The sequence below is a fragment of the Boleophthalmus pectinirostris genome, unplaced genomic scaffold (genome assembly GCF_026225935.1).
Source record: "Boleophthalmus pectinirostris isolate CB_2022bp ecotype Guang Dong unplaced genomic scaffold, ASM2622593v1 HiC_scaffold_4, whole genome shotgun sequence".
In the NCBI taxonomy this organism is placed as follows: Eukaryota; Metazoa; Chordata; class Actinopteri; order Gobiiformes; family Gobiidae; genus Boleophthalmus; species Boleophthalmus pectinirostris.
The window spans coordinates 28375181-28400133 of NW_026571353.1; the positions used below are offsets into that span (position 1 = coordinate 28375181).

The 24953-nt window shown below is 38.9% G+C and overlaps 1 protein-coding gene across 1 annotated transcript in view; it reads left to right on the top strand.

The window, feature by feature from the left end:
- ptch1 (patched 1) overlaps positions 1 to 24953 on the top strand; it is a 132865-nt gene that overhangs the window by 38655 nt on the left and 69257 nt on the right. Inside the window, exons 3-7 of the mRNA XM_055161805.1 lie at positions 13887 to 14076; positions 14377 to 14446; positions 14543 to 14634; positions 19095 to 19293; positions 20749 to 20870. Of these exons, the coding sequence (XP_055017780.1) occupies positions 13887 to 14076; positions 14377 to 14446; positions 14543 to 14634; positions 19095 to 19293; positions 20749 to 20870 (673 nt within the window). The remainder of the gene's footprint in view (positions 1 to 13886; positions 14077 to 14376; positions 14447 to 14542; positions 14635 to 19094; positions 19294 to 20748; positions 20871 to 24953) is intronic.

Sequence of the window (24953 nt, forward strand, 5' to 3'; positions counted from 1 at the left end):
CTAATGAAATCATACTAGAAGGATACATTTAATGCCATACTGTGGAGCATTCCAGGCAAAGCAATAACATCTCCAGAGGACCCTCCACCAGAAAAGTGACACAATGCACCTTTAATATGCACTGTCTCAAACCAAAGAAGTCAAAAAATAAAGTATATTTTATCGAACTTGCTTCTGGTTGTACTTGAGTAAAAGTATTGCGTTACTCCTGGCGGGCTTTTCTGTGCTTGTAAAAGACCCAAAGTGGTATGGGGGTGACGGGGGTGAAGGGGGGTGGGCTGCGGTGCACTGACAGAGGGGCCGGGCTGATCGCTGTCATGATCCGGCCAATCAGAGCGCAGCATTCAATGGAGCAAAAGGAGAGAAAGTGAGAGAATACAGAGGCGGGGTTTAGGGGGGTAAGAGAACAGGGATGGGGTGATGTCCACTCCTTACAAACATACACTGTAAAAACTGAAAAATCTATACGAGTTAAAATCACTGGAATTTGAGAAGTTTCTTTAATTGGTTTTCATTCATGTTTGGTCCTAAATTGAGTTCAGTGAAATCCGTGGTTTGGTCCTTTTTTAGTCCTGGTTTAGTCTTAAATTGAGTCCGGTGAAATGTTTGGTTTGGTCCTTTTTTATTCCTGGTTTAGTCCTAATTGAGATCAGTGAAATCCTTGGTTTGGTCCCTTTTTAGTCTTGGTTTAGTCCTAAATTGAGTCCACTGAAATCTTTGGTTTGGTCTTTTTTTAGTCCTGGTTTAGTCCTAAATTGAGTCCACTGAAATCCTTGGTTTGGTCATTTTTTAGTCCTGGTTTAGTCCTAAATTTAGTCCAGTGAAATTCTTGGTTTAGTAATTTTTTAGTCCTGGTTTAGTCCTAAATTTAGTCCAGTGAAATTCTTGGTTTGGTCCTTTTTTATTCCTCGTTCAGTCATAAATTGAGTCCAGTTAAATTGAGTCCTAGTTCAGGGGTTAAGTCCCAGTTTATTCCAATTTTTTATGTAGTGTTTGTGCAGTTGTGAAGTTATCAATTAAGTCATTGTTTTATTTCTTATTTCAAGCTAAATTTTCTTTGATTTAGTTAGTTTTTAAGGCAAAGGACATGCCAACTGCTTGTCTCTATTAGGGGTGTGCAAAAATATTGAAATATTGATATATCGTATCGTTTAATTTGATGATACAGTATCAATATCATGTGCTGCTGTACTGATATATCGCCAAGAATATTTTTAGATATGTTACTAAATTATTTTGTGTAAGACCTACAGTTGTGTTGACATTTTCACAGTTTTTATGAGTAAAATGGGCGTTTTTCATCTTAACTTTGCACAGACTTAATGGATTTAGAATCACAGCCATGATTTATCCTTTGTTTTTCAGTGAACCATATTGAATCGATTTGAAATATATCGCATTGAATCGAAAGTGCACTGTATTTAAAAGCGTATCGTTTCTTGGCCTATGTATCAAGGTATGTATCGTATCATCAGCTTCTTAATGATACCCAGCTCTCGTCTCCATAGAGTTGTCACTGCTTTTCTTGTAATGTTCCACAGTATAGCATTAATTTATCTTGCATGCGTTTAAACACATGTGTTCTTCTTGCTTGAAAAACATGCATTCTTACTGCGACTGGTAGCACTTCTCCACAGATCTGTTACATAAGTTGGCCTGGTGGCACCTTGAATTCCATAACCAGATTTTATTTTAATTAGAAAAAAGGAACCTCTAGTTTAAAGTACCTTTCCAGAACAATTGTAAACAAAAATATTACTAAAATAATCTTGTTAAAATCACCTAAAACAGCATATAACATATAATACCCTGATTTTAACCTATTTAAACCTGTGTGTACGCCTGTCACAAAAATTACTACATTGACTTAACGTTGGAACTGTGTATTTTTGGGATCAGTATTTATCATGTGTATATTTTCTTTGCACTACTGTGAAAGTTGTGGTTAATTTTTTGGCAATACAATAAGACTTAAGCCGTAAAAGGTTGAATTAATAATTCACTTGTATGGCTCATTACAGATGCAAACTAAGTAAGATTAATGAATAGTTTCTGTGGTTTAAATCTGCTTTAGAGTTACTGTGTTAGTTAAAGCTGTGCAATTAATCGAATTTTGATCGCGATTTCGATTCATGTGTCAAATAAAAAAAAAAAAGATTAAAAAGTTGAAACAATTTAAAGCTTAACAAAGTTTATTTTATATAATTTAGTATGTTTATTTTAATTTTTAAATATAGGCGAGTTTCAGCTGACGTCATTGTTATTAAAAGCCCGCGTAACCTCGTGTATTTATCCCCGATAATAGTAAATTCCTGCTGCATTATCGGATGCACAAATAGAAGCATGGAAGAAGGAAAATGTCTTTTTCGTATTCCGAGTGAAAAGAACCCACTAACGGCGAATTAAATGCTTTCAAACATTCACAGAGCAAACGTAGAAGATCCTAGCAAACTGTGGACTCCAACAAGTTCAACAACACATCGAGACTCTTGTAGGCTTTCATCTTTTCTGCTGTGAATGGCCCAGGAGTTTCCACCAAGTCATTGTGGATATCGTCGAAGTGAATATTTGGCCAGGTAATTGGTGATTCCGACCAGAACTTTGTTTTTGTCCAGGCTTTGTAGGGGTTGAAAAGGGTGATTTGTCGTCCATCGATGCTTATGACCAATTTCTGGTCAAATTGTCTTGGGTCCTCTGCCGTTAGAGTGGATAAATAACCGGGATCAATACCCTTTACGTGCTTTCTCGCTCCGTCCGTCATGTTGAATTAGTGTTTCTTGCCGCCGACCAAAATAATTCCCAGCATGCAACGCGCGCTTTTGTCAACAATGAAACTCGCCTATAGAGATTGTAGAACAGCTGAATATTTAGTTTATTTTGGATACATTTATGGTTTTCTATGCTGTTATTTAATGTTCAAAGCATATTTTATTCATTTTTTATGTTTTATACATTGCAAAACTGCTCTAAGGTTCATATTTGTAGCCTATAATTTTTTTTAATTTTTGCATAAATTATCAATAACAAAGTGAGTTTTTTTTGAGAGAAATGCTCAATAATCGTGATTTCAATATTGACCAAAATAATCGTGACAATGAGTTTTTTCCATAATCGAGCAGCTCTATTGTCAGTGGCATTAATTCATTTCAGTATTATCGTTTATCGTCTATATTTACTTCAGCAATATATCACACTTCAAAATGTGACAGGCCTAACTCTCCATGCTCCTGTGTATTAAATTCCTTTTTACAGTGCGCCCCTCTGCCCCCTCCCACCCTTTCCCCTTCCACTCTTGGAGAATAGGGGGACCAAGGGTTAATGTTATGCAACACGTTGAATGGCCCACTCTGAGTGATCCCAATACAGTGACACACATAGGCTGTCCCTGTGCATGTACCAACGCAGCCATCTGATTGGACGAGGGGGATGTTTTTGTAGTAAGTTTGGCCCGGGTTCCTGTGAAGATGCCAGGCAAGGAAGTGTATGTGTGCAGTGGGCAGAATTTATAATGAGCGGTAAACAAACTTGAAGAAAATCGTGAATCAGAGCCAGTTTTTAATTCGGGTTATTGATGCCGACTGATATGCAAGGTCATCTGGTGGTGGCTAGTTTGAGTTCGAGCCATAAATGTGTAAGATTTCTGAATGCAGCGTAAACAAATTGTAGCAGACATGAAGTCTAGCCCAAACTGAGAGATTTTTTGAGTCTTGGAATTTCTATGTATGGGGTCTACTGTAGATAAAGGACAGAGAATGAGGCCACATCCACACTAGTATGTATTCGAGTCGTTTTCGTTGCGGATGCAGTGTTCGTCCACACTAATCCGACTGAAAACAGCTCTAGAGGCGGAATGATCTGGTGCCGCCAGCTTCCATGAATTCATCTGAGTAAGGATCTAATCTTGCACTGTGTGGACGCCTGAAAACGCTGATACGCTGATGTAGGAACTCTAGTTGATGTTCTTCCTGATTTGCTGTGTTGGTGACATCAGTCATGTGACACTATTACAGAAAACAGTTTAAATAAACCATAAGCAAATGGGAAACAGCATAGCTAGAATTACCTACCTAGAAACGACATGTCTGGATGCAAATTGTTTCCGATATGGTGATACAGTGATTCGTTTCAGTGCAAACATAACCTGAATTTGTTAAAGGTGCATTGTGTAACTTTTCTGGTGGAGGGTCTGTTGAATGTTTTTCTTCATATAGATGTTTTTGCTTTGTCTGGAATGGTTCTCAGTATTGGTATTAGACCTTTCTATCTTCAGGAAGCCCAAACCAAACTAAGTTACAGGTCAGATATGTGGAGAGGCAATCCTGCTTGCAGTCAAAATGTCTGTTTTTCTAGATATTTTTGAGCTATAAAACCACCTAATTGCACAAATGTAAAGTAGATTTGTTTAATGTCATACTGTGGAACATTCCAGGCAGAGCAATGGCATATCCATAAAAACAAGCAGGTGACCGACCCTCCACTAGAAAAGTTACACAGTGCATCTTTTAACATCCGATTTTTCAGTGCTGTTTTCATCTTCAAAGTGCAAGTTTGTGTTCAATTAAATTTTATATATGGTTAATTGTATTAGAGTTGTCCCAGCAATAGCTAAATGTAGTGATCATTGGTGGCCTGATTCCCATTACTAGCAATGCATACTCTTGTTGTGTCCTTAAGCAAGACACTTCACCCTTTTTGCATGCATATATGTTACCAAAAGTAGATTTCATTGCTTGGTAGAGAAAAGCACTATACAGATTTGGATTATTTGAAAGTATTTGCTTTGTTGAGTACAAATTACAAAACTGTACTCACTGTTGCAATTTAAGCTGCCATTATTTAGGTCGGCCTATAGAATTTCTTTTTGTAGCTGTAGTTTAGGCCTCTACAAACATGTTCTGAAATGCATGAGATTCTTGTATTCATTTATCAGTTTATTTTTCAGTCTCCTCTCAAATGTTAATGCTCCATGCGTTGTTTAGAATGTGCAAATCTTACTTTTTAAACACCTATCACTAGACCTGTCAATACAACTAAGTCACTATTTATCGCCCGTAGTTTTTCTTTGCACTACTGGGTAATTTGTGTGTATTTTTTGGCTATACAATAAGATTTCACCTTCTATAATTCATAACAGATGCAAACTAAATACTAAAGTGTTTCAATCTGCTGTTTTATTTATTGCAGCTCTTGGTTTTTTACAGTATTGTACATTTAGAATTGTTTTTGTGGTTTAAAATTGGGTCGTTGTGTCAGTGGCATAAAGTAGTTTCAGTATTCCAAGGTAATCATTCATCATCTACATTTTCTTCAGCAATATATCGAAATTCAGAATGTGTTATCGAGACAGTTCTGCACATCGCAAGTCTAATCACGATTTTTAATTTTTTTCCCCCCAAATCACGCAGCCCTACCTTGAGTTTGCAAATGAATATGCGATGTATAAATCAGTGCTGTATTGTCTTTGGCCCTGAGTGTGTGGTTTTGGCAGGGCCCTGGGCAAAAACCCTTCAAAAGTCTTATGGGTGCACGCTTCACTGTTGGCTAAATATTTTCAAAGCTGCTCTTTTAGTGAAGTCATTTCTCTGTGGTCCTATGTGTCCTTGCCTCCAGTTTACATTTCATTTCTGGAGAGCTTTCAAAGAGCGGTTTAAGATTTTCAGCACATGCACAGACCAGCCAAGAGTCTATATAACACATCGAGTGCTGGCATATGGGACTGAAACATGTGAAGTCTAACTGTGCATGTTACCAGGCTGCTAATGAATCATTTGTAATGGTTGAATCGTCTGTGCAAATGGTGTCTGGACATGGCTTAAGCTGGACTCTGTGTTTAGGTTGTGTAGTTAGACAAGAGTTTTAATTTTGACTGTAACATGCTTTTTGCAAGTAGGGCTGTCGAAAAAATTGACAACTTGTATCAAAGCTAGATACTAATTTCGATCCAGAAAGACACTAATTTCGATCCAGAAAGATACTAAATTCGATCCAGAAAGATACTAATTTCAAAAGATACTAATTTCGATCCAGAAAGATACTAAATTCCATCCAGAAAGATACTAATTTCAAAAGATACTAAATTCGATCCAGAAAAATACTAAATTCGATCCAGAAAGATACTAATTTCAAAAGACACTAATTTCGATCCAGAAAGATACTAAATTCCATCCAGAAAGATACAAATTTCGATCCAGAAAGATTCTAATTTCCATCCAGAAAGATACTAATTTCAAAAGATACTAAATTCGATCCAGAAAAATACTAAATTCGATCCAAAAAGATACAAATTTTGATCCAGAAAGATACTAAAGTCCATCCAGAAAGATACTAATTTCAAAAGATACTACATTCGATCCAGAAAAATACTAAATTCGATCCAAAAAGATACAAATTTTGATCCAGAAAGATACTGAATTCCATCCAGAAAGATACTAAATTCCATCCAGAAAGATACTAATTTCAAAAGATACTAAATTCGATCCAGAAAGATGCTAATTTGGATCCAGAAAGATACTAAAGAAATCACTGTAAATATTGTGGACCTTTACAATGATCTTGATGTTTATGTGAAGTGAAAAAACACACACACTCAAAAACAGACACGCACACAGAAGTTACTATTGAAAATTACATTGTGTGTTTAACTGGTATCTAGCCTTTTCCATAATTTATTTAATTTTTAATTGCAGTATTCTCCACTATTTGCTATTACATGTGACTTATGTAATGTTGGCATTTCTGTAAAATTTAGTATATTAACTGTACTTTGGTCACCTTAAGTGTTCTAAAGGGCTCTAAAAATAAAGTTTGATTAATTGATTGAACTGCAATCTGTTATTAAATGTTTTGCGATGCTTAGAGAATAGGGATGCAACAATATCCAAATCTCCCGGTACGATATTTTCACGATGTACATCTCACAGTACGGTATTTATAATATATAATATGCTACTTTTTTGTTTTAATATGCCTTGACAAACTTGATCCAAAGAACTAAGATTTAAAAGTGCTTAGAACTGTTATTTCTTCTTGTAGTTTGCACCAAAACAGAGCAAAGGATCATTGTCTATGTAGTTCCCTGTTTTTTAGCTATTGCTGCACCATAACAATGAATTGAAGCAAAGAAACTTGTGATTCGATACATTGTGATGGTCCATGATATTACTGAGAGACTTTTGACGATACGATATCACGATATTTCTGTTATTGTTACATCCCTATTAGAGAATGAGGTTGGCCTATTAGAGGTTGGTAAATATATAAGCTGAACTGGGAGAAGAAGTCTTGGATTATTATCACATGTTGTCAATTAGTAGGGTCAGGCTAAATACAAAGGATTGCTCAAATTACAACTTCAAGTTTTCAATGAGAAATCTAAATTAGCCTGCAGCATGGTAATAATAAGACTGAGAACATCTTGTATAATATTTAGTTACATGTTGCATACTAGAAATAACAAGAAAGGGTCTTGTTACCATTGAATTAAAGCAATGCATTTTTGTCCTAATCATTAAAAGTTACACAGTGCTCTGTTTTGCCAAAACTCTTTCACCCTGTTATAAGTTTACTGGCATCACCCATATCAGATGTTGACTAGTTTCTTTATTTTGTGCAGAAAAGCGTAAGAACAGGTCAGGAATGAGTGCAAAGTCAATGACACTGAGCTTGAGGTCATTGGCGCTGTACGGGCATTTGGTGGGGTCACTGTGTTCTGTGAAGAGGAGGAGGATGTGTCACTAAAGAAACACAGCTGTGTGGATGCGGGTTATGCCAACACTGCGCTGACACTGCGCTCAAACGACGCTAACTACACTAACACTGCGCTAGTGATGGGACTTTTGGCTCCTTTTTGGGATCCGAATCTTTTAGATCCATTCATGTCAACGAGCTGTTCAAAAGAGGTTTTTTTAACTTTTTGTGTATTTGATGGATAGTATTTGATAGTGGGAGTATGTTTACCCTTTGAAATGATGAAATTCTAAATAAAATGCTGCACTACAATAATAATAACTCAAAAATTAACTGTTATTAAGATGCCAAATATGTTTTTTTGTGCACAAAGATCTCACTCAAGTTGCCTGCTCAGCTTCTGTGCTGATTCTTGTGTTGGCTCAGCTTTAATCAGGATAAAAATGCATAAAATTTGGGACAACAAATATTGGTTCTTTTAGAACATTTGATTGGGATCCAATCGTTCAGGTTAATGGTGCACTGTGTAACTTTTGTGGTGGAGGATTTGCCACACAGAGATATTGATGCTTTGAATGTCTCATAGTGTGATATTAAAATTAAATCTTACATTTAATGCAATTACAGGTATTTTTATTGCTCATAATTTCAGCAAAATCACGCATTCATTCTGTAAGCAGGGTAACATCTCCACAGATATGAGTCGTAACTTGGTCTGGTGGTGTTACTTGCCTGTTACCATAGAAACACATATGCTTAACTTCATACTGTGGAACATCGCAGGTAAATGGTCACATTTTTATATAGCGTTTTCCACCTTCAAGGCTCTCAAAGGAACCACTCTCCCATTCACACACAGACTCATACACCAGTGTACACAGACACTAGGAGCGGAGTGGGTTATGTGCCTTGTCCAAAGACACAACGACAGCATTCATCTGTGGGAGCTAGAATAGTATCGTCAACCTGTGGGTCAGTTGGTGCTGGTGGCGGACCCTTCACCATGAAAGTTACTCAGTTCACCTTTAAGGAACCTTTCAAAATAGCCGACTCTTTCACGAACATCACAACGCTAACTCTGCTCTAACACCAGATTTTCATACTCAAAACTGTGACACACCAGATCGCGAAGGTTGGTATAAGTAAAATAGTGAAAAGAGCGTGTAACATTGTCCTTCCTCGAGTCTTTTGTGTATATCATCTGAGGGACTTCTGTTGCCGCATTTTTTTTCCTTCTGCTCATTTTCAAGCACAAATTTCTAAATTTTAGTTTACAAATGACAATATATTCCCCTTTTTTACTGTTGGTGGGTTTCAGATTGGTCAAAACGGTGAACACCTGGAACATGTCTTGTATAGAAGTGAGACAAATCAATGGTTTTGCATAACTCTGCTGGGACAGGGGACACAGGGCTCAAAGCAGGGACTGTCCCAGGTAAATAGGATATGCCCGTAACCTTAACTCTAACATTACCCTAACTCTACCCTAACTCTAGCCTAAATCTACGCTAACACTGTGCTCGGACCAGTCCAGCTGTGGTGTTAATTTCACCCCGAGGCCGTGTGCTGGGCTCTCTGCTGACCCCAAAACGCTGTAACCTCATGAAGTGTGGAATTCTGCGAGCCCGCGGGCCTTAATGTGCAGTTTCCTGTAGAGAGAGTGCATTCCTCAGACTTGTCCCGCTCCTCGCTGTAAACTCCGAGTCTTTGGGTGGTAGTCCGCAACTTGGAATGTGTTCACCAGGCATTTTAACAGTGTCCCTTTAAGAGTTTCCTCATGCGTGGAGTTCATGTGTTTATGTAACGACCAAAAAGCAAAAAGATGTATGGAAATTGTTGTGACTGTAGTATTTAGTGCTTATTTATTTGACCAGAGTGCAAAAACCATAAAGAATATAGAGGAAGGGTACATTCACACTTGCAAAATTATCAAAATCTGAACTAAACTCCAGCTAAACTTGGAACTGAACCAGAACTCGACCAGGACTAAACTAGGACTAGAACAGGACCAAACCATGTCTACACCAACAATCAAATGGACTCGTTTGGTACCAGACCCCCACCCCCAAACACATCTCTAAACCAGGTCTAAACCAGAAGTAAACCAGGATTAAACCAGGTCTAAAACCAGGACTAAACCAGAATTAAACTATGACTAAACCATGACTAAACCAGTCCTAAACCAAAATTAAACCAGGTATAAATAAACCAGGAGTTAACCAGATCTAAACCGGGACTAAACCGGGACAAAACCAGGACTAAACCAGGTCTAAACCAGAACTAAACCAGGACTAAACCAGAATTAAACCAGGCATAAATAAACCAGGACTTAACCGGGACTAAACCGGGAGTAAACTGGGACTAAAACAGGACTGAGCCAGGTCTAAACCGGGACTAAAACCGGGACTAAAACCGGGACTAAAACCAGGATTAAAACCAGGACTAAAACCAGGACTAAAACCAGGACTAAAACCAGGACTAAAACAGGTCTAAGCCAGAACTAAACCAAGACTAAAACAGAGATACTGTCGGACATAAAACCGGTCTGTGACGCTGAAAAGGTTGAGGACCACTGCTTTACAGCACTATTCCAGTCTAGTGGTCTCCCCTCCAGCCCAGCTCCCACGTCCCTGTTTTCCCAAGCCTTCAGTGCAGTCCTGTGTGAGCGCTCCAGACAAGCCCACCGGTTAGTCCGCTGTCAGTGTGCAGAGGGTCTAAATCACTAACATGCTCGGTCTTTGAAGGAGTCCTGGAGTATCGGAGCTGTGGACTTGGCCTCTCCTCGTCCAACCATGTCGCTCCAGTTATCCCAGGCCTGCTATTAATGATGAGTATTATAAACATGACTTCAGACAGAATCAGATGGGAACGCTGTTTGGTTCGGGAAAAAAAGAAATCAAGTGTGTTTTGGTAATGCCTGGAGACGTGCCCCCCTCCCCTTCAGCTCCATTGGTCTGACTGGGTGGTCCGGCACAGCAGAACAAAACAGCCATGCTTATATTCAGCTTCAATGGGATGAAAATATTGAGTTTATGCCCGCTGTTGCATGAATTGTGTGGAATGGTTAAATCGAATTAAGGCGTAATACAATGTTACAGATTATTCACACGGGGTCAGCGGAGGTCAACGCATGCATGTGATTTTGTTATTGTACTCTCTAGACTGTGTGTACGTGTGTAGTTGACTTTTTCAGCTTTTAACTTTAATGTGGTATGTATGTTAGGGCTATTACATTTTAATCAGGATCATGCCATTTCTAATTGATTAGCGTCGGTCTTTTTAAGTAAGAAAGCATAAAAAAATTGATACTATAACTTCAGACTAGTACTGGAACTATCAAGACTAAAAAAGTAACATTCACAGGACAGAAATTTGCCTTTCCTGAATAGTTTTAGGATGATCTTTAGCTGTTTCAGAACAAGTATAAGACAGAAAAGACAAGTTTACGAATGTGAACCACTGTGGGACATACCTGGACAACTGAGGGATTACACAGAATTCGTGTATCAGTCTTTCATTCATTTTTCAAAATAAAAGCAAAAATAATAATAACAATAATAATAAAAAAATATATATATTTATTAATTATTTGTCTCCAAAACCAAAATAAAAAATGTTTTTCAGTTTTCGATTGTGTGTTGAAATGAATAATGGAAAAAATTGATAACTGTGATGCCAGGCAGGACTAAACCAGGACTAAACCAGGTCTAAACCAGGATTAATTCAAGACTGAACCAATACTGAGTGTCGGGACTGGCCTGGTGGTGCACCCACGTAGACTGTTGGGTGATCGGGGCTGAGACGAGGACCAGACCGAGACCAGACTGTTACTGAGACCGGGACTGAAACTGAGACTGAAACTGGGACTGGGACCGGGACTGGGACCGGGACTGGGACTGGGACTGAGACTGGGACTGAGACGAGACTGAGACCGGGACTGAGACCGGGACTGAGACCGGGACTGAGACCGGGACTGAGACCGGGACTGAGACCGGGACTGAGACCGGGACTGAGACCGGGACTGAGACAGGGACTGAGACCGGGACTGACTTGGTTTAGACCTGGTTTAAACCTGGTTTAAACCTGGTTTAGACCCAGTTTAGTCCTGGTTTAGACCCGGTTCAATCCTGGTTCAGTTCTGGTTAAGACCTGGTTTACTCCTGTTTTAGGCCTGTTTTAGTCCGTATGTGGTGCAAAAGTTTAAGTCACAGAAACGGGAAAAGGCTGTTATTCGTTTTTTCCATTATTCATTTAAACACAAAATCGAAAAATGAAAAAAAAAAAAAGAATCATTATCCATTTTTTCCTTTTGGTTCTGGAAACAAATAATGAAGAAACGTTTTTTTCGTTTTCTTATTTTTGGTTTTATATTGAAAACGAATTAACGAATTATACAGATTACACAGATATTCTGTAACACTATATGGTAATATAAAGTACTATTATTTTATGCTGAAATGTTATTTATTATTATCATCATGGTGTCAGAGTATCAAGTCTATTCCTTTAGTATCGAAATCGAGCTTGAATTTTAGTAGATTTTAGTATCGTGACAACACTAGTCCCTGTTCTTGTATCCCGCCAGTTGGCCGTCTCTCCCTGTGTCCGTGAGTGTCCATGTGATTTTGACTTTGCCAGAGTTGCCTTGTTGGCTGTACCAGTCCGGAGCAGGGGCACGAGGAGGAGGTGAATGCCTGCTTTTGTGGGCCTGGGTGGGGGAGAGCTCGGTCCCTCTGCGGCCCTGGGACCTGAGCCTGGAGATGTGGTCTTTATCAAATGCATACACACAAACTGTCAACACATATGCGCTCAACGTGCTCTGGCGCTCACAACTTGTTTGCAAATTTGAGGAGAAATATGTTTTGGTGTTGTGAGGACGCATTCGGATGTTTGGCCCCGAGCTGCTTGTTCCATTTAGTCAGAGTGAGGTTAGAATATAAGCCTCATTTTGTAGATGTTGAAACATACGCTTTGAAAATGTTTTAAGTCAAGTCAAGAACATGAGCCTGTTGATTATGAAATATACATGGGTGTATTGTTATCTTGACGGGAAAGACTTTAAAAAGCATTAGTTAGTATTATATTAATAACCATGTTCAACTAGTCTGGATTTCCTTCTGGGTATTTGGAGATAAATAAGTTCAAGACTCTCTATTGCGCAAAATTGACTCTTGTGAGCTTTTAGCCATGTTCGAATGCTGTTACCTCCTCGAACTTGTCTGGAGTTGTGTTTTGTTTCATTCACACATGTTTGCCCAAATATGCAGGGTTTGTGTGTTTGTGTCAGTGAAATGAAACACAACTCCAGGTTTGCTTTTGATGAAGAAACAACTGTCTAACATAGATCAGTTTAATACAGGTCCTTTGATGGAACATTCTTGGAAAAGCAATAACATCTCTCTGGAGACACGCAAGGGGCAGACCCTCCACCTGAAAACTTACAGTGGACCTTTAAGTATACAGTAACAGACATCTTTAGTGCTGGGCAATATTAGTCTGATTCATCAGCCGGTTTCACTTCGTGGAAACCTTGCAACATTAGGATTCGTTCACTCGACAGTAGGCGGGCGCTTTTTTTATTTAACCAGTCGCTGCTATTTGGTCTTGATGTATGTAATGCGCCAAATCCCATAGGAAAAGGGCAATAACGTCTTCCACCTTGATAAAATTCACCAAACATTCTCTTTATGATCTCTTTATGCTCGACCGTTTGTTTACTGTTGTGCTGTACCACAAAAGAGATCCAGACAGGCTGATTGGCCGGTGAGCTGTCTACAACTTCTGGGGTTCTTTCAAACCGTCTAGTGTATTCGGATTCCCGACCTAGTCGCTGGAGAGAAATAAAATTGAGCGGAGGTACTAGGTGGTGCCAGCCTGGCTAGGGTAATATGGCAATAAAAATGGAATCGTGATTACATTTTCCACCACTCTTTCCTCCTAGTGGTCAGCCTCTGTCTTGCTCTGTGAGTGACAAGTGGACATAACCAATCACAGTTAACTACAAACTTTCAGAAGCAGAGGACAGCTTTATTTTCCTCTTAAGACTGTGTAAAAGATACTAAGAAAACATGAATCATGATAAAATCGAAATCAAGGTCTGGCTCTAAGAAAATCGCATCGCAGTATGAACTTTTTAGACATATCACCCACCTTTTTATTTCATGACGTAATTGTGTTTGTGTTTTGTTTGTGTTTTGCAGTGGGAGGGCGTGTGAATCGCGAGCTGAATTACACTCGTCAGCAGATGGGAGAGGAGGCCATGTTTAACCCTCAGCTCATGATCCAGACACCGCACGAGGAAGGAGCTAACGTGCTAACGATTGAGGCGCTGCTACAACACCTGGAGTCAGCGCTAAGAGCCAGCAGGGTCCATGTGTTTCTCTATGAGAGGTGAGCGCAGCATGCTCGCTCGCCTCACGAGAGCTTTCAGTATGATTAACTGCAATTAACAAATTACAAAGACTATAATGAATCAGTGAATACAATGAAGTAAAACAATTTAAACACTTTAAACACTTTGCAAATAACACACTTTTAATTTTAGTACCAAGAGCTTTTTAAGAGGGTTTATCTGTAAATTATACCCTTTGGTTCCGTTTTAATAGATTTCTGCTCATTTGGGATCGTTTGGTTGATGTGTTTTAGATTCTAGATGAGAATGACTGGATATAACTGTCTTCTCTTTCGCAGGCAATGGACATTAGAACATTTATGCTACAAATCAGGAGAACTAGTCACAGAAACACCAGTTGTGGACCAGGTAGGTGTAACCATAATTACGTTAATAATAATAAAAATACCATTATTATAATTGGGCCTAGCTAATTCTACTTATGTTACGCTGTTGTTGATTTAGATTATAGAAAGACTACACCCCTGCCTCATCATCACGCCCTTAGATTGTTTCTGGGAAGGAGCCAAACTTCATACTGGAACTGTCTACTTGTTGTGAGTACAATCTCATTTATTCCACGCAGAAGCTATTCTCTAAGTGCTTTTATACGTGTCCTAGTTCGGTCCTGATACAAGTTCAGTTTAGTCTTGATATAGTCTTGGTTTTGTCCTGTTTTGATCCTGGATTTAGTGTAAATTCAGTCTTGGTGATCAGTTTTACAGTGCACATTTTATATCAAGGGGCATTAACATTTGAAACAAAACAAACATGAACTGGATAAACTAATAGCAAAGGAGAAATTCAATTCTGTCAACTGGACAAAAGTTTTTTTTGATCAAAAAGATTTTGCATGCAAGAAACCCATGTATATCAGAATATGACAAACTTAAACAAACTTTATTGATCCACAAGGGAAATGACATTTGTGGATGTTTTGTGGTGTGATTGTGGGTATTTGTTTGCAATGATCTGAACAAAATGAGCTTGCTTTCTCCTTAAAAGGATAGTGTATTTATTATTTGCATAAACTAATTTGATTCATTCTAAAAATGTAAAACATGATATGAAAATCAATCATATTTGTGAATCTTTTGCACTAATAAATTAAATGTTTTGATTATAAATTCAATATGCTGTGGAGCCCTCAATTCCGATTTTTTTGTGAAATCCGATGTTTTTGCGAGGTTGTTCACATTTCCAATTAAATGCGACTTGTATTCGATCCCCTGTGTGAACAGTAAACGGCCCGAAAGTGTCCTACATGCGCACTGGAGGACATGATGACGTCAACCGTAGTGAGCGTGCTCTGTGTTTACGGAAGTTGTCTAAACATGGACGTGAGCATTGAGCACCTGGCGATTTTAAAGTTCCTCTCGTACCAGAGCCAGAACATGAACAACTTACTTGTTTTAAGGAGGAGATTGAGAAGGAGAAGGACGAGGTTTTTGGCCATGGCGTTTTGTAGGACAGTGGCAGCGACGTCCGTTGAAAGGAACGTGTGGATGCGGAGACGTAGCCAAGAGTGGTGAGTGGTGATGTGCTTCGCTTCAGTGACACGGAGTTCATTAACAATTTTCGCCTACTAGCGCAAAATAGTGACGTTTGTGGCTTGTTGATAACGTGTAGGTCGGATGGATGCGCTTTGGCCGTTCACACTGAAGTCGCATGTCAAAAAATCAGATATGTATCGGTTTTAGGACCACATATCCAAGTGGCCTGGGTCGCATTTGAAAAAATCTGATCTGTGTCGTTCAGACTGACATTAAAAGATCGGATACAGGTCACATAGAAGCCAAAAAATCGGATTTGGGTCACTTCAGGCTGCAGTCTGAACGCAGCCTAAGCTTGATTCATCAGCCAGTTTTACTTTGTGGAAACCGTCTGCCTTCGCAGCATTAGAATTCGTTCGCTCAACGGTAGGCGGGTACTTTTTTTATTTAACCAGTCACTGCTATTTGGTTGTGTAAAGCGCCGCTAATGGGGCTAACTGGTATATTAAGCTTTTCCTAACTCCTGTAGGAAGAAGGGCAATAACATCTTTCCCTTTCATAAAATTCACCAAACATTCTCTTTGTTCCGACTTCAAATCCTCGATCTCTGAAATCATTGCCAACACAGAATGTATGGCTTTTCGCTGATTGGCTGATGGTCGGACTCGCACTTCCGGGGTGTAGTGTATTCTGATTCCTGACCTAGTCACTGGAGAGAAACGAAATTTAGCACCCGCCACATTTCCAAGGAAACAAGTAGACGAGACCCTTCTCTAGGTTTGTGGAGATGCAAGCCCAGTTTTTCAGTGCAATAAACACATCAAAAAAGAAATAAAAATCCAATAAAAATAAAAATGTCAAATAGTTTCATAATGTAGCTTTAAATACAAATCTTACCTACCCTAGCTTTAAGTTCAAAGATGGATAGATTTCACAGATAGGACATCTTTGCTTTGTGGATCTTGTTTTGTACCACTCCAGTCAATCCAAGCCATCAAAACAAACCTGTTGGAGGAGAGAGTGTGTGTGTGTGTCCTTAGTCCGTCCCATTGAAGGCTCTATTGTAATGGATGCTGGCAAGCGTAGCCCTGCCGATGGTTCTCCTCCAGCCCTGGGCCTCACCCTATTGTCCTGCTCCTCTGTGTTAATGGGCCACTGCTACAGTAATACTGAGCAGAGACTTCATTCTGCTTGTGCGTACCTTCATTTTAAGAGTACTTTTCAAGTTAACAGCTCCTTTTGCCTTTAGTTCAGTCGAGATTGGAAATTCCAGGACTGAAATGATCCAAATGATTCTAGTGAAGATGTATAGAGTTTGGAAACACAGTGGAGCACTTCCTGTATCACCACATGACATCGCAAGGTGGACTAGAGTGGACACAGTAGCTCATACATCAATAAAATACTATAATAAAAAAGACCAAAAATAGAAAGAGACTGGTCCATAATGACACAAGTAAAAATAAAAGATAGAAATATAGTCTTCTGTTTGAGAGAAGAGCTCAACAAAACACAACTCCAAGTATGTTTGCTATGAGGAAACAACATTATAATAAAATATGTCAGAAAATAGTGTAATATGGGCTCTTTAAGTATTGGAATCTACTCGTCTTTGGTGCAAAACTTAACCAAGCTAAGTGAATTCACGTTAAGTATTTTGTGACTGACAGTTAATCTTGTACTTATGATTTTCCCTGTTCTGGTTGGAAGACTGTGGATAATAAATCAAGCCTGGTTAAGCACGTACAATGTAGTGGGAATGATGGAGAGAGCGATTTGGAGAAAGAGAGATGGGAATGTGTGAGGTACAATACGCACAGAGGGACGAGGTCTGTTCAGTGAAAGAATTCTGCCTGTGCTCAATTTATTGTTTGTGTCATTTTGGAAAAGTAAAAGCTCTCACTGAAGTCTTTGTTGGATGAGGGATCTGATTTCGAATGCAACCATGTGCGATAATCTGTCACTGTGTGTGTAAAGAAAGACAGGATTTTGTGGAAAGGGTGACTGGACAGACAAATAAGGAGTACGGTACTGAAAATGGATTTGCAAATGAACACATTGTGGTCTTGTGCTCTAGATGAAGTGATTATGCTGCATAGAAATTTCTTCACAAGTAACAGACATGGAATTTTTTACACTGGACACAAATTTGAAATATCTTCCTATGTCAGGTACAAAAGCTACTTTCAGTTTTCTCAACTTTTACAAACATGTGTAGGGCCTGCGGGGCTGCATGATTAGCTGCAATCACTAAACTTGCAATTTGAAAAAATCAGTGGCGGAGTGTGCATTTCACACCCAGGCCTTCAGTAGTGCTCCGTCTGAAATAATCCACTCCTCAATAACTATTTTATGGTTATTAAAGCATTTTATTATACAGAAACACAGCACAGTATAAAGAAGTGTGGATATTCGGAGAAGTGAGGAGAACGGGGTGCGCGGTGCACGGAGAAGAAATGAGGAGCTCTGGGGTGCTAAACCAGGACTAAACCAGAACTAAACCAGGACTGTTTGTCGGGACTGACCCGAAGGTGCACCTGCGTAGACTGTCGGGTGACCGCAGACGAAAGGACCACGCCAGGGCTCCACGCTGCGTGGGGCTTGGCTCCACACGATGCTCCGCGCTGCACGGGGCTCAGTGCGCTGATCGCGCTTTGTGGACACTCTCTCACTCTCTCTCAAGTCCAAGATTAGTCCTGGTGTAATCCTGATTTAGACCTGGTTTAGTCCTGGTTCCACTACAAATGCAGTTTGCTGCTTTGGCTGATTCACTCTCTGACTGTCCAATCAACAGATCTGAATCCGGTGACGTCGTACGCCTGCTAGAAGGCCCTGGTGATACCAACAGCACAACAATCAGAAACGCTATGAAAGAAAGCGGACGGACCATTTGGAATTATTTGATAATAATATAATTAGCATCAGTCTGTGATTCAGATATTTTTTAGGCTAGCAGAGAAGGCCTTGAAGGCCCTGACGCCACTGGAAGAAATCACAATGGTGGCAATTATTTCGGTAATACAATTTACCCTGTTATCACCCAAGTATCCTATCTCCATATGACTCTGCAAACATGAAATGCATTGTGACTTTTCTTTCTCTTTTCAGACAGGATTAAAATGTGCACAGTGAACTGAATCACAAATTACTCAAATAATTAGGGTTGTCATTAGTAGTGTTGTCATAATACTAACTTTTCAAACATGATTTTGATACTAAGGAATAGATTTGATTTAATACTCCTCACAGATTTTGTACCACACTGATATTACAGAACACTATTTGGATTCAGAAAAGGTTATTGTTTGTCCTGTGAATGTGATTTTTTTGCAGTATTGTTGTTTTTTCAATACTGTTTATTCATATCTTATTCTGGAAACTTTTACAACTCTATTACAACTGTTTTTTTGTGTTTTTTTAATTGCTCAATGCTAGTAAGGAAAGTAAATCCTGATTAGAAATAGATGTTTAAATGGATAAATTCTTAAAATGATAATTGTGATTCATAATCTTTATCTTCACAGAGGAAGAGACTGGATTCAATGGTCCAACTTTGACCCAAAGGACTTCCTGCAGGACCTGCGGATGACGCACTTGCCTGTGGAGACTTTTCAGGACATGTTAGAGAAGGCGGACATTGGACACGGATACATGGACAGGCCCTGTCTGAACCCTGCTGACCCCGACTGCCCCCTCACTGCCCCCAACAAGAACTCCACTAAGGTAAGGCCCTCGCTTAGACTCAAAACCCCCAACAGTGACTGGGTTTCAAATAACGTCTAAACAATGATTCTATAGGCATGTGTAGTAGTGATGCAGGAGGGTGAAAGTGCTGTTTCAGTCAAATGCTCATGTTTCTAACAATTATACCTTTTGTATTTTTCTTTTTATGGTCTCTACAGCACTTTAGAAACTGCTTTGTTGATTTGTGGATAAAAATTTGGGGGATTCCTTGTGAAAATTTGTCGCTTTCTAAGACATCTAAGACACATTCCTAACAGCTTGTACATAGAAAATTGTGCTTTTTAATTTTGTCTTGGTTTCTGGTTAATGTCTTTGTAATTACTAGGCCTATCCACATAAAACAAAACTGGACCAAAGCTTAACATCTTCTCTATCAGCAAAATTAAGTAACATAGAGAACAGTAGAAGAGAGCCATAAGATTAAAGCTGCATTACCAACCTCAAATTAAGTATATTTTGTTTGTTTTAGCAATGTGTTTGTAAGAGCTAGAGAACAGTTAAACAGATTTACTCCAGATTTTAATTAGTGAAGTTTGTGGAGCTAATCCCTAAAACATTGTATCATTAAAAATTTGTGGATTTCACTCAAAAGTACAAGATTGTTCATAGAGTTATAATGGCCCTGGTCCAAACATCACACACGTTATTCTTGGATTCAAAAACATCCAATATTTATCCATTTAGTTTTTGTGTAGTACTGTGTCATAATCTCATCCCCACAGTAGAAGGCATTTTTAATTTATGCTTGACAATACTTGAAGGTGTAACTTTTGTGTTGGAGGGTTTGCCACTCATACATTTAATATTGTTACAGGTACGGATGTAACGATAATCGAAATATTGTGATATCTTGTCGTCAAAGTTCTCACAATAATATCGTAGACCATCATAATATATCGAATTACAAGTCTCGTTGCTTAAATTAAGAGTTATGGTGCAGCAATAGCTAAAAAAAAGACTGAAGGAACTACATCGACCATGATCCTTTGCTCCGTTTTGGTGCAAACTACATGAAGAAATAACAGTTCTAAGCACTTTTAATTCTTAGTTCTTTGGGTTAAGTCTTGTCAAGGCATTTTAGAAGGAAAAAGTAGCATATTAACAAAATATCGCAATAAATATCGTACCGTGAGATGTGTATCGTGAAAATATCGTATCGTGAGACTTGGATAGTGTTACACCCCTAGTTACAGGTGTATATTACTCATAAATTCAATGAAAAAATATGAATTCAGGGTAACATCTGCACAGATCTGACCTGTACATTCCTTCCCTGTTACCGTGGTAGTAGATATGCTTAAGGTCACACTGTGGAACATACCAGGCAAAGCAATAACATCTCCATTTTAGACAAACTGGTGGTGGACCTTTAATTGTTATCTTTTTTTTTTTTTTTTACCGTCAACCCTGATCTAGTTTTTGTTTCCTCCACAGCCTCTGGACATAGCTCGCACCCTGACCGGTGGTTGTCACGGCCTGTCCAGGAAGTACATGCACTGGCAGGAGGAGCTGATTGTAGGAGGAACCACCAAGAACGGCAGCGGACCCCTCCTCAGGTAACCCAGCCCCTGTCCGCCCTCCTCCGACTCGTAAACACAGCGTATTCTGGAGCCACTGTGCGTTTTCTGTTCTCTTCATGCTCCCTGAATGTATACATGCCTTGTTGTAAATCTTATAGTCATTAGCAGATTCCAGTGAAATTGTAGAGCTCCAGCTGGCCCTGCTCAGCTCGGACCCTTACCCACTGTAGTGATCTGGAAGGCCCGCTGCTTTGTCCAAATATAAAGTTATTTTAAGGACAGACCCTTAAGTCAAGTGCTGGCAAGGGACGTATAGCTCATAGAACAGACTGCCAGTGCCACACAAGATGGTTGTTTTCAGATTCTTGAATTTCACTCAGATTAGAAGCAAAAACCAGAAGCGGTGGAAAGTACTGTAAGAAATTTAGGCATCTGTACTTTGACTTTTACTTCACTCCATTTGAAAGGTATCTGTACTTTCTATTCCACGCCATTTTTTAGCTGGACTGAAAAGTTAAAGTATTTTTTAATCATTTTCTTAGACTTGCTGACCATGCTGGGGGTTTATTTTTAACATGTTTGTAGTTTGAGCAATATAAAAAATAAAAACGGCTAGAAAAAATATTGATTAAATGGTTTCTGCTGCACAAAATTCAGCACAAATCTTCCAAAAATCTAAATCAGCACATTTGAAGCTTTATAAGAATTCAAAATCTGTGCAAAATACTTTTACTTTTTTCTTTTTAAGTACATTTTTAAAGAGGTACTTTAATTTTTTTTATAAAGTAGATGTTTTCATGTGATACTTAGATTAGATTTAGATTTATTGTCATTGTACAAAATACAACGAAACTTAGAGCAAATCTGTAGCAGTAAAAATGGATAAATATATAGACACATTCTCACATCCATACTAATAAAAACATTAAATAAATAAATAGATGTTTGTATTGGTGTGGATGTGAGAATGTGTCTATATTTATCTATTTTTACTGCTACAGATTTGCTCTGTCAAAGTTTCATTGTATTTTGTACAATGACAATAAATCTAAATCTAATTTAAGTATCACATAAAACAAAAATAAAAACTATCTACTTAAAGGTTGTATGGAGGATTTTTTTTTTTTTTCAAATTGTCAGTGAAAGATTAAAATACCATTACAGAGACGCAGCAGCCTTGTAATTATGATGACCAAAAAAAAAAAGAACGAAAATCTATAAACTGTGGACGTGTTGAGGCCAGATAAACATCAGCCAATAGAAAACGAGGCTCCCTCATTTTCTATTGGCTGTTAGATTGTCAATCAAACTCCCTAGTGTAACTGACTCGTCGGAGCGCGGGGATGACGTGGTTTACGCAGCGGTTCTTAGAGGCATTTTCGAACTGTCGCTTCCTCGCATTTCGCACAAAGTTTTGTCGCGACGGCGGACGAGAATCCACGACCATTTCGCCGCAAAAGAAAGTCCGTTTTTGAGGTCGCTGAAAGAAGAAGAGAAGTGGAAATGTAGCAAAGCCAAACTGAGGTGATTCTTGGAGATCTCGTCCAGCGATGGCGCGACCGAAGCAGACGAAGGGTCTAAAAACTGACGGTCGCTGAATTACTTCTACACAGGAAACTTCAACAGTAATTCTGAATGTGCACAAGGACTGTCGCTGTATTTCTCTTCCCTTAAAAAAATCCTCTATACAACCTTTAAGTAAATATTACATACATCTACTTTAACCCAAATATTCTTTTCCTCTGGTATCTGCACTTTTATTTGACTAATAAAACCGAGTACTTCTTTCACCAGTGGGAATGAGTCTGTAAAAACATCTTTCAGAGACTTTGAACTATGTAATAAATTGTCTGTGGTGTTGTTGGGCTGCAGATCACATCACATAATAATAGGACTGGAGTGTTTAATTGATGCATGTTTATGAGACTGAATAATTGGCGGTGATTGGAAGGGCACAGATGGGCACCCTCGCTTCTGCCAGTTTAACTCGGGGCAATTGGGGCTACAAGAGTCACTTACCACCACCAAGAATGGACGGTAAACAAGCCATGCCAGTTAGCACTCTCTCTCATCTCACAGCAAGAAGGTCCTGGGTTTGATTCTGGTTCAGTACAGGGCCTTTATGTGTGTAGCATAGGGACAGGTAACAATAACCAAAATATCCTGATATCATATCGTCAAAGTTCTTACAATAATGTCGTGGACCATCACAATATATCGAATTACAAGTCTCTTTACTTAAATTAAGAGTTACGGTGCAGCAATAGCTAAGACAGATAGAACTACATAGCTCATGATACTTTGCTTCATTTCAGTGTAGACTACAAGAAGAAATAACAGTTCTAAGTGTTTTTGAGTCTTAGTTATTTGGATTAAATGTGAAGTATCCCTCGAGGAGAAAAATCAGTTTGTTGACTGGACAAAAGTTAGTTTGGTTGAATATGTTTCGCAGCTCATCCAAGCTGCTGACCAGAACTGAAGAAGCAGCGAAACGTATTCAACCAAACTAACTTTTGTCCAGTCGACAAACTGATTTTTCTTCTCTCTTCTTTGGATTAAGTCTTGTCAAGGCTGTTATTGTGATTGTTGTATAATCGGATATTGTTACATCCCTAATTGTGAGCTTTCCCATGATATTGCAATAAATATCGTACCGTGAGATTAAATTAAGGTCAATAAGTTGTATATAAACTGTAGCATTTTGCGAAATTTGTCCATTACTATAAAATATAATATTAAAAAACAATCATGGCAGAAGAATAAGTTCTGTTTATTTCAGTCCTTTTCACTTTTAAAGGTCTTATATTACACAAAATTGACTCTCTTTTGAGCTTTAAGCCATGTTATAATGCTGTTACCCCCCCAAAAACATACCTGGAATTGTGTTTTGTTTCATTTATGGTAAAAATTTTAGACAAATTTGATGATTGAGCAAATGTGAGGTCTGTTTACATCCTCATTAATGATTTAAGAGGCTCAGTTCTGTAATGGTGATTCTTCCATAGTTACACATAGGTCTCTCAGTGCAGACGCTGTGTGTTCTGTGGTTGTGTTTTTGGGGTGGCATGTGCTTGTGTAGCTGCTCTGTCTGCACGCAGAGCCGAGACCTGGCATCCTGCACTTTTTCCTCTGGGTCTTTTTTACATGTTGTTTACAAACTGCCACCATTACCTGATTATCACCTCCAGACAGAGGTCACATTGATAAAGAGAATAACTGCTTAATTTGTGCACCTTTGCTTTAAAAACAACAACAAACACACACAACATGACTACATGGTTTTGAGTCATGATGTATTGTAACTAGGGATGGGCATGATTAGTCGATTAATCGATAATTGATCATTAAGAATTTCATCGATTACGTTCAATTTAATCGACAAACCGAATGTAGGTTGCTGTGCGTAGCGTAGGGTGACCGAACGTCCGTGTCCGGGGACAAACGGGTCCATACATGTAGCTCTCTGCACTCAGAAGGAGCGAGACACAAACAGTTGGTCAGCCTGCAACGTGTCGAAGCGCAAATGCGTATTTAACGATGACTTGTACAAAAAAATACCACGCTTTCCGTTCCGGTCGGGACAAGTGTGAGGCCCCGTGCACAGTGAAGCAGGCACATATGTTTCGGTGTCCAGTGGGAAAAAGCTCACCAGGACACCGAAAACATGAAAAAGTTTTGCCAGGTGAGAGTCGCTCAATGTCGATGACGAGGCCCCACCTTCCGCCCTGTACGGTGTCCTGGTTTTGACAAACGCAAATATGGTCACACTAACCTGTATTTCACTGAGTCGTGCCACATCAGCGCACAAGAGCTGTTTTTTTTTTTATTCGCGTAGTTTATGCAAATTAGTCATGCAGTTTTAAGTTTCATTTCTGTGAGAGTTGCGCAAAGCTGCATTAAACACGTTATAATCTCAAACGGGCTGATGTGGCTCTAGAGTGGCTATAGTTTATATGTCGTAAAGTTGAATTTATTTATTCATAGTAGTGCAGATAGTAATAATAATGATGATAATTTTAATATAAAAACGTTAATGATTAATCGATAATCAATCGTTAATTCTCTCAACGATCGATTAAGAAAATTTTATCAAATGCCCATCCCTAATCGTAACACTCA